This window comes from Orbicella faveolata, unplaced genomic scaffold, assembly GCF_042242905.1.
Source record: "Orbicella faveolata isolate gen_17 unplaced genomic scaffold, um_ofav_v1 contig_12, whole genome shotgun sequence".
Taxonomy (NCBI): Eukaryota; Metazoa; Cnidaria; class Anthozoa; order Scleractinia; family Merulinidae; genus Orbicella; species Orbicella faveolata.
The window spans coordinates 3,719,027-3,729,273 of record NW_028301539.1 but is presented as its reverse complement, the minus strand read 5'-3'; the positions used below and the strand labels follow the sequence as shown (position 1 = coordinate 3,729,273).

At 38.3% G+C, this 10,247-nt stretch overlaps 3 protein-coding genes across 3 annotated transcripts; 1 reads left to right on the top strand and 2 right to left on the bottom strand.

Moving 5' to 3' along the window:
• Nucleotides 1–184: 184 nt before the first annotated feature.
• Nucleotides 185–1,006, bottom strand: LOC110063638 (dynein light chain Tctex-type 1). The gene has a single exon (XM_020770627.2). It carries the CDS (start codon nt 914–916, stop codon nt 575–577), a length of 342 nt encoding a protein of 113 aa, XP_020626286.1. The 5' UTR covers nt 917–1,006; the 3' UTR covers nt 185–574.
• Nucleotides 1,007–1,068: 62 nt separating this feature from the next.
• Nucleotides 1,069–5,850, top strand: LOC110063627 (uncharacterized). Its single transcript, XM_089282107.1, has 7 exons — nt 1,069–1,166; nt 2,028–2,191; nt 2,877–3,001; nt 3,102–3,198; nt 3,428–3,575; nt 3,822–3,925; nt 4,475–5,850. The coding sequence occupies exons 1-7, from the start codon at nt 1,127–1,129 to the stop codon at nt 4,604–4,606; spliced, it is 810 nt and encodes a 269-aa protein (XP_089138233.1). The 5' UTR covers nt 1,069–1,126; the 3' UTR covers nt 4,607–5,850.
• LOC110063626 (uncharacterized) lies at nt 5,277–10,128 on the bottom strand. The gene is made up of 9 exons (XM_020770614.2): nt 9,918–10,128; nt 9,195–9,430; nt 8,400–8,561; nt 8,054–8,182; nt 7,766–7,857; nt 7,551–7,665; nt 6,708–6,789; nt 6,382–6,497; nt 5,277–5,823 (listed from the first exon to the last, which is right to left on the bottom strand). The coding sequence occupies exons 2-9, from the start codon at nt 9,357–9,359 to the stop codon at nt 5,752–5,754; spliced, it is 933 nt and encodes a 310-aa protein (XP_020626273.1). The 5' UTR covers nt 9,360–9,430; nt 9,918–10,128; the 3' UTR covers nt 5,277–5,751.
• Nucleotides 10,129–10,247: the final 119 nt, after the last annotated feature.

Below are 10,247 nucleotides of genomic sequence, written 5' to 3'. Positions count from 1 at the left end.
GAGAATAATAAAATTGCCAATGTTTTCCTGCGGTTCAAGGGAGGTATTAAAGAGTACTTGGCAACTTCTGAAGAACTAAACCCAGATATCTTTAAGAACAAGACAATGTTAACTTTCCATGACCCAACGTGAAAAATCAATGATCTTTGGCTTTTCAATCATAGTAATGCTAACAGGCTAGCAATTTCAAGAATAGCGTAAACTTTAATGAATGTACAAATATACAGTAATTCAAGGCAGCTTAATAAACTGTGGAATTCTTGTAACATATGTTTACACTGGAATTTCTGAGAGCAGAGCAGTTAAAGCAACTGTAAGTTACAGTGAAAATAAACCAAAGTGATGTAATTAGTTCGCGGTATTTTTACAAGAAAGTAATCATGTTGGTATGCCACTTAACTTTCACCTTCTCCAAATAGCAATGTTGATGATAAATGAAAAATGAAACTCAGACCTTCACACACAATTCCGTCACTCTTAAAACATCTAAGAAACTATATGTTACACAAAAAAGTCCCTTGCATGGCAATGTTCGTGAGGGGTTAAAACTGTTCAACATCAGCTTGTTTAGAGATTAAATCGCCAATCCAAACACGCTGACGATACAGTACATGGTCTTGTTTTCCCATCTCACCGTACAGCTGCCATCTGAAGTATTATCCCAGAAGCAAGAGCTTGCGGTGTGAAGACCAGCCCCGTTCTTTTGCATGATCACACAGGTCACGATGTACTTGAAAGGCTTGCCAAGCTTGGTTAGTTGATTCAAACACTGCTCGACTACATTGGAAGTCCACTGGTTCACTTTGTTGTGTTGGTATGCGTTTCCACCGATGGCGCCTTCAACAGATTCTTTGATGATGTTGCTCACCTCATCCACGACGAAGGATGTTTCTTCTGCTGACTGATATTCGTCCATTTGGAAGGCTAATCCTAACAGGTACTGGCAAAATGGCTACAGCACAACACTTAATAGCTTTTCAATATGGAGGATTATGTGATGACCAAGGGACTTAGCAACCATCAAATATGCTCGCCCCAGTACTCGCTCTATCAGCGTGGGAACGCCTGTTGATTAACATGTTCCGCACGAAAGAACGTGGAATTAAATAATCAGCACGTTTCTGGGATGGGAGACAACGAGGAGAAGCCTTGCAGCTTTATAAAAGGTGTGATAATTTTGATAAATTTGAGTCTCTTTGACCTAAAATCTGATAATGACCTCGATGAATCTAGCTTGAGGCAATAGAGAGGCAAAAGAGGGAGACATCAGCGCGCATAGATCGAGCATGAGCTAAATTTTTGACCTCCTAAAACATGCACCTTGTGGGCATGTATGCATTTTATATTTTCTTGACAACGTAACTACTCATTGCTTGGTTGTTCTCCTAACCATTTAACAGCTGTTAATGAGTTCATCCATTGCATAATTGGTGAATGAAATTATTTTTTTCTTGCACTGTCTTGAACAGCTGTATAAGCACATGGATAATTTAATCTAAGTGCCCCCGGGTCACGTTTACTACTAGCTTTGATTCCTACACTTTTGTTGCCATTGGTAAAACGTAGAGTGAAAAGAAGAAACTATTGATACAATGTGGAGAAAACATATTTTATATTTTTTTTATTATTGTATGCAATCATTATTATCCATAAAATTTTCGCACTCTCACACGAGTGGTCTAAATGTGTCACGTGACTGAATATGCCCAGCTAAACTGAGGAATATTCAAGTGATATCCCCTAGTTTTCAAAAGACCCTGTGTCTTGCAAAAAATATTTAAGGATAATAAACGTAATAAATGCAATAGCCTCCACTTGCTTTTTAAAATATGCTGATATAGTAGTCCTTGGACATAATTTTATCTGTTCCTTGAAGCTCACAGTTTTCTTCAAGCTTTGCTCCTTGAGAACTGTTCACCTCTTGGAACAGATCATGTCCACGGGCAAATACCTGGAGTGAGCATATTTCTGTGCCAAATGGAGGCTATTGTTCATATATTCTATGTGTACATTGTGTGTGTTCTCAGCTGGAAATATCAGTTCATCCCCTGAACACCACCGTCACCATCACTCTGGAGGCCATGAACACAGCCATGGTGCCAATGAACATGGACATACCCATGAATTTATGTCCAATCCTGGCTTGTGGACAGACAGAGATAAAATAGTCAATAGGTCTGACTGGAAACAAGTAAGGTTGAACTGGCATTGTTCCAGATGTATTTTATAAATTTTTTCCATGCAAAATGTAAGGTAATGATGAAGTCTATATGAGTATAATGGCCAATAATTAGGGAGGGGGGAGAGCAATGACCTTGTGAAAAGGTTGAGGATGGCCATCGTCTCCCTTAGGGGTGTAAGTAACAATTTTTTTTCTCATTTATGGTGTTCAGGATGGAATGTCACTATTTTTACTTGCAAGATATCTTGTAAGCTTGGACTGGAGGAAATAATAAACAAATGCTGTCATGCCCATTTTAAAGTGGTATCTTGTGGGGCCAAATAAAGAGCCTATTCGTCACGCCCAGATTTTGGGGGTTCTACATGTTCCTACTAGAATCCCCAACACTTTCACATGGGAGACCCCTGGCCCCTTCAGAAAATACTTTTTGTACCTTGAAGTAGTTAGGAGTGTATAAACTCCCCTGGGATTGGGGGCTAGCCCATCACATGTTTTTTTTTATTTATTTTTATTTGTCCGCCCAAAAGTAAACGTCTTTCCTAACCAGTTTTTACTGGTCCCTAAAGCGTATAGAAGGTTCCATGTCTGGTATTTTCTTTTTGCCACCAAATTCTCAGAAATATTGTGAAAGTTATCAGTAAGTAGAATTTTTCTAAGTTTCAGGTAATTGGTGAAATTATTTTTCATCTTTCAGCGTGCATTTACTGTTGGTATTGGCGGTCCAGTTGGTTCTGGTAAAACTGCATTGACCCTCGCTCTTTGTAGACATTTAAGGGATTCTTATGGAGTGTGTGTTGTTACAAATGATATTTTTACCAGGTAAGTGGAGACTTAACATACTGTAGAAGCTTAAGTCTGATTTATTGTTAACAATGATCATTAAATAATAGTTTTAAAAGTTTTTTACTGTCATTTTCAGGGAAGATTGGGAATTTCTTGTCAAAAATGAGGCATTGCCAGAGGAAAGGATGAGGGCGGTGGAGACAGGAGGTTGTCCCCATGCCGCTATTAGAGAGGTATGACGACAATAACAAGTGAAAGATGATTGAAACTCGACTGCTTTTAAGTTGATGCTATGCTCCCCACAGTTACACAAAAATAAAAACAACCTGTTCACACAATTCATAGTTATCACTTTCCTCTTGATTGGAAAAAAATAGTATCATGCTGTCAAGCTCTTTGATGTCTGAAGTTTATTCTTTTCAATAATGTCTTTTTTATTTTAATTAATATTTATTTAAATAGGATTTTTCACTGAACATGGAGGAAGTAAAAGACTTGACTAGAACATTCCAGCCAGACTTGGTGATAATTGAGTCGGGTGGAGACAACCTCGCAGCTAATTACAGCAGGGAACTGGCAGACTATATCATCTACGTCATCGATGTCGCAGGTTCGGAATATTAATTTGTACATTTTACACACACAAAAAAAAGAGTTGAGTACTGGAATTCTATTGCAAACAATATTTTAATTAATAATTTAATACACAGTCAGAGGATTGATTTTGAAGATTGCATAACAATGAAATCAATGGTTAACTGTTGTGCTATGCTTTCTCTCCTTCTAGATTAGGTTTGTGACTTGTTAGTAATAAATTCAGAAGTAACATTTAACATTACTTTTTAATCCAATTTAGGAGGAGACAAAGTTCCTCGCAAGGGAGGTCCAGGTATCACACAGAGTGACTTGCTAGTCATTAACAAAACTGATCTGGCTGATGCTGTCGGTGCAGATCTCAAGGTATAATTGCAATTTTATGGTCTATGTACTCTGACTTGCTTGAATACAATGAGTAATAGGTCTGCAATGCATGTAGAGTGCTATAATTTTACGTTCCATTAAGAATCTAATTTCCTTTCCTCCCAAAAACACAGTTGCTGATTTTCATGAAACATCAGCAGTTAGGGTTCTCCATTGATTCTTTTTAATTGGAAGTTCTGTGATCTAATGGCTAGTGCCCAGGACTCCAGCTTGATTAGCCTGGGTTTGGGCGCTGGCTGGGGTCATTAATTTGTGTTGTTTTCTGGGCAAGACATGTCACTCTCCTGTAAAGTGGATCATCTTGACTTCCCAAGGTTACCTGCAACTAATTAACCTGATTTAATGAATGGGGATATACATGTAACTCAGTGTGGGTTTACTCCTAGTCACTTTACTCTGTACAGGCCCCATCCCCAATCTTTTCACAAGTGAGTTCCCCACCCCCCCACCCCTAAACCCCGCCTTGCAATTTTGCATGTTTCTTAAACTTTTCTGAAAATACTCAGAATTCTAACTTTGTTTCTTCAGGTGATGGAACGGGAATCTGCCATGATGCGCCAAGGTGGCCCAACCATTTTTTCTCAAGCAAAACATCTTGTTGGTGTTAAAGAGATTGCTGATCATATCTTAGCTGCTTACAAGGAAACTGTGAAACATTAACACATAACAGGAGACAATAATCATGCCATTGAACAAAATGTTATTAGGAAATGTTATTTCCATTGCTTCTAAAGCATACTACCCAAATCCATACTAAATAGTTAGGTATCTTCAAATAGTGTCTTATTTTATGATATACATGTATATATATAGAGGATATTACACGGTGGCTCGAAGATATGAATTTTATGTTCGAGTGGCAAGAGCAATATCTCACGAGTGAGCGAAGCGAACGAGTGAGATATTGTTCTTGCCACTCGAACATAAAATTCATATCTTCGAGCCAACGTGTAATGTTCTTTTTATTATATGGAGAAACCAATTCAACAAAAGCAAAAGGCGGGAATCGTGACTTCATTGAACGATACGACACTCACAAAGGTGACATACGGAAAATACGCCACTCGGGTCCCGGATGAAGTGGCGTATGGAATCTACGAGTGGTTTAGTTCCCAGTAAAACACTCTTCTCCATATAATAAATATATATACTGATGATGATTATATTCATTGGCCTTTGGCCTACATTATCTGTTACAGTAACTGTAAACATAACTGGCAGATAAGCTGCATGCCCTTTATTGTGGAAGTTCAGTGGTAATTATCAGGGTGTCACAGTTGAACTAAACTGTATAATAGGGTGTTTACGAAAACCATGACAGCAACGGCAATGGGAACAGTCGATAAACAAAAAATTTAATGAGCAGTACAATGGCTGTGCACATGTGTTACAATTCTTTGTACATTTCTTTGTCGTCCTCTTCAAAACAGCAACATGAAATGACCAAATTCTGCATTGTCTGGAGAACATGAACCACAACGGCTAATTTTTAAGGTCAGATTTGAAATACAATTTTGTGGCCAACAACAATGTACAGCTCATTACGATGACATTTATTATACATTGCGGATTGTACATTTTTATGATATTCATTTTCATAAGTTTAAAACTTCCGGTCGAGGCTTTCTTAAATATGGATGGCAAATTTTATCTACAGTGTAACCATAAAATATGACACTTAAATATTAAACCACTATTCAAATCATGTTATTGGTGGTTTTCTAGAAGTTGTCAATGAATGAAGTTAAAAAAACAAGCGTGCATAACTTTGCACAGCAAACTGCATGCAACATGACAATATATTCTCATTTAACAAGAGGATCTCCTCCAAGTCTTGGTATGATATCTTGAATGACAGTTCTAAAAAAGTGGCAGGCCTGAAAATAAAGGACACAGACTGTCAACTCATTGCCTCATAGGATAATTTCTAACAGTATGCAAGTTAGTAATTTCTAACTTAGTCAAGAAAGCTGATTGGGGAGTTTTGGCTAGGCTCGATTTCCAGCCGTTTTGTGAGCCCATGTTCCTTGCCCCACACCACTAATTTGCCACGGGTAATTGTGTGTCTCCGTGGTACTGAGATGACACACACTATCAAACAACAACTGGACTCCCAAAATGGCTGGAAATCGAGCCTAAGGTTTGGCCAGAAATGCCAATCTTGTACATATGTTGGTTACTAGATTTACCAAGTCTTTGACTGGTGACTATTGGGCGAAGAGATACTGATCCCTGCTTTGAACAATGTGTTAGAAGATTTGCAAACAAAGAGTTTAGTTGCATGGTGGCTATTGATTCAACCTAGGGTACAAGTTGTCAATCCCAGCATGACTTATGAGAAATAAGTTTTGATTTAAACTTGAATAATTCTTAAATTACTCCAAGCTGTCAACCTAAAATGGTCTCTCACCACAGCCTTATCAAGTTTTGCATACCTGTTCTGTGCTCTGTGTAGTTATAAGCTTGACAACAACACCATCACACAGTGTGGGATCTATAATACTAGCATAGGCAATCACATCTTTCCTTGCTGGGCTCATGTCATTACATTCTATGAAAAAAAATGATGTATCAATATTGTATTGAGATTAATCACAGAAACAGACACCAGTCTTGGACAAAACTGGGTCCACTTAATAAATTGTTGTCTTGAAGTTGCTGAACAAAATGATAGCCTACACATGCTCTTTTCCCACCCCCTGAGGAAAAACAGGAGAGAGGGAACATTTATGAAGAGCCACATGTAATTGATAAGTCTTACTTGTGAGTGTGCAGACTCTCTCCTTTATTTTCTTCTTGATTTCTTTAAAATATGGACCAATGAAAACACAGCTTCCTAGCACCTGAATGTCAAGAAGATTAAAATATATTTTTTTCAATTAACCAACTCCTGCTGTTAAAATTCTCACTATCACCTAGCATCATAGGCCTGCAATACATGCAAAAGACTACTGACAGCTTTATAGCACTGATGCAGGGTAGGTAAAGTCTCTTGTAATATGAGCCAAGTAGTTCATCAAGCAAGTGTGTATCTCCAGTGTCAGTAGTATCACGTGACTGGGAATATTTCTACTCTCTTCTGGATAGGACACTAGTCCATCACAGGGTTATCTCCAGCATAAATTCGCCGGTACCATTAATACAACAGGGTGTAGAGAGGCACTGAGATCTAAAGCGTCTTGCCCAAGAACACAAGGCAACTTCCCTGGCTAGACTTGAACTAGGACCACTTAATCCAGAGACAAGTTCATTCACCATGAGGCCAATTTAAAGATCCTCACACTTCTTTTAAAGGTTATGCCCCCAGGATGAGTATGAAGCAAGTTACGTAAAAGAAAACTGAAACCACATGAAATTTTTTTCATGGAGCCAGCCTTTTTTTCATCGTGTTTCACTTCTCACTGACTTGATTTCCATGACAGAGCTATAAGTAAAACACTCTCCAGATAATAATGAATTCTGAGAAGGCTTTTTTGAGGACTTTAAATTTTACCTCCAGTTTTGGACTACTTGCATTTACTTGCATTTTACTTGCAATAAGGTATCTTTATGGTGAAAAGCTGACATAAAGTATTGTGAATGTAAAAGTTTTAAAAGTTTTTACCATAGCACTATGCATGGATTCTTTCAGTGAAAGGCAACTGTTTCTACCGTTGAGGCAGACTGAATCTCCAAACACCAACTTTCCATCCACAAAGATTCTGTTGTGACTCTTGTAACTGCATATGTATCAAGACAGGAAGTTATTAAACACTATTTAATTAATATCGAGATTAATAATTAAATAATAGATTTTCCATAACCTGTTTATACTTATACCTAGTCATATCCCAGACTTCTCCAAGAGCCATGCGTCCAGCTGTAAACCAATCGAGAATCACTACGCTGCCATTTGAAGTTAGTTCAAAGTCCTAAAAGACACCAATTAAAACAGTCATGTGAATCATATTGTTTGAATTCATGGTGGGATCAGACCAATAAATATTGAGGGAAGAAAATGGTTTTGGTGGTGGTGTTGATGATAATGATGATGACAATGATGACAATGACAACGATGATGATAAACGACGATGACGATGATGAAGGAAGAAATTAAGAGCAGCTAACCTGTTTTTGATCATAGATGGCATTTTTAAAGCAGACCACAGGATCTGGAAGAACTGCCAGTAGTCCACCATCGGCAACCAGGCCTCTTAACCCTTGCTGAGTAGCCAGGCCCTCTTCAGAGTTGTAAACCTGAAAATATATCATTTAAGTAGCAGCTGTGAATAAGAAAGTTTAAATATCTACAAACATGAATTTTACCTGGTATTTGTGGTTATAATGAGTGCGTGAGCAAGCAGGCAAGTAAGAAAAGAATGAGTGTAAGTAAGGAATGTGAAATTTAAGCATACTGCTATTTCCTTGACTGTGTGTTTCCTTGTAATTTGTTATATTGTGTGGTCTCAGTTACCTTTGTTGAGGCCTGAGTGGTCACTACCACAGTGCAGTTCTCTCCAACCTTAACATCAACAGCTACATTATCTCCCTCAACAAGCCCACCACCAAATGTGATGATGTACAGCCACTGACAGGTAGGCACTGAAGATGCAAAGCCTGGTACAAGAAACTTTAACTGTGATAAAAAAAAAAGAGCAGTTTCAAAAAGAGAAGATCAGAGCTGATCTTGATGTAAATCTTAGATGAGAAAATCATATCAAGCTGCAGCCATTAAATGAACTAGCACATTACCAGCATGCCGGTCAACATACTACTAATACCTTGACTGAACATTGCAAATATATGTCCCAGGTAGAGTGGGGGGGGGGGGGGGGGGGTCTCTCATATAACAAAGAACGGGATGTTCATTGTACCTTTTAGAGGTTTTAGTACCTCTTCAGGTGTTCAGCCTAAAAAGGTCCCCAGCGGGAGCTTTCATGGTACCTTTAAGGGTATTAAGCCAAAAAAGTCAGTGTCAATTGATGTGTTGTTTTAGAATTGGTACCTCTTAGGAGGAAAAAATTCAAGCCACGCCCACAAGACAGGATCTCGGTACCTCTTAGGGGTTCTTTTCAAAAATTTCTGACCAGCACCCCTGTCCTTTTTATATAGGAGTTCCTCTCCCCCCTGGAATATACGTGTCATGTCTATCATGGGCACATTTGAGAGGCAGTGGGAACTTAATTTGTTTTTAATAATTGTATTAGTATGACAGTCATGACAAACAAGTTTATATATTTCAAAGGGCTTGTTGAGTAACAATTCTTACTGGATAAGTGTATTGTAGTTGTGTGTTTGTGACTTTGAGGTTCTGAGAGGGTTCACCATCATTGTTTGCAACTGGACAGCAGCAAAACTCTGCAAAACCCTTCACTGCTTTTTGTCTGTTTGGTTGACCACTGTGGACACCAAGTTCACCATCCTCAGATAACATAGATCTGAATTATTTCCCTCTAACTCATATACTTCAGAACTGTCTACTCCAGTCCATGAAATTATGATCTCCTGTGTATAGTGAATAAGAACTAAATTAATGAAATTCAATTAACTATCAGTGAATGTAGGAAGTAGAAATGTTATTGGGAGTAGAGCGGTCCCAGGGGAGTAATGAGAAGGAGGGGGGGGGGGGGGGGAAGCAGGCAAGGAAAACAATGGTACATGGTATGGAAATTATGTTCACATTCTTCACAGAAGAAGTTTTGGGAAGTATCAATTTTTAATCAAGTTTGACATGTCAAAGATGTAGTAGGGATAAAAGCTTAAATGTGATGTCTTCAACTTCATTGACCCTACGTTCTAGTATTAAGCTTAACCCTACTTAAGCTTAACTTAACTGCAGCCGGAGCTGGAGGGGGGAAATTATTCAACTCATTTGAATCAAAAGTTTAAGTCGTACGTACATATTTTTGCCCATTTTCTTCACACTATCTGCGATCTAGCTTGCATATATCGCTTTTTCAAGGCAACCCTCACACTAAAAAGATTTACTTACCCTGCAAATAAATGCAAAACGGTAAATTCAATTCACTCCCGCTCGTCGCACTTCTCTCTTGTCCCGGCTCAATGAACCCGCAAAATGTTTAGGGACAGCAAAAGCATGCATACACGCCGTGAAAACCTCATTCTTGGAACAACAATTTCCCCTACGGACTCTAGATGAGAGAGACACAAATACGTTTTGAGAAAAAAAGATAAAAGAAAAATCAAATTTCAAGAAATTATAACATTTTTACACAATAATTTCTTAAAAGAGAAAGCACAAATTCCCCTTGATTTAGACAAAGGTTACTTTGTGATTCTTACTAAGACATTTGTACCCCTT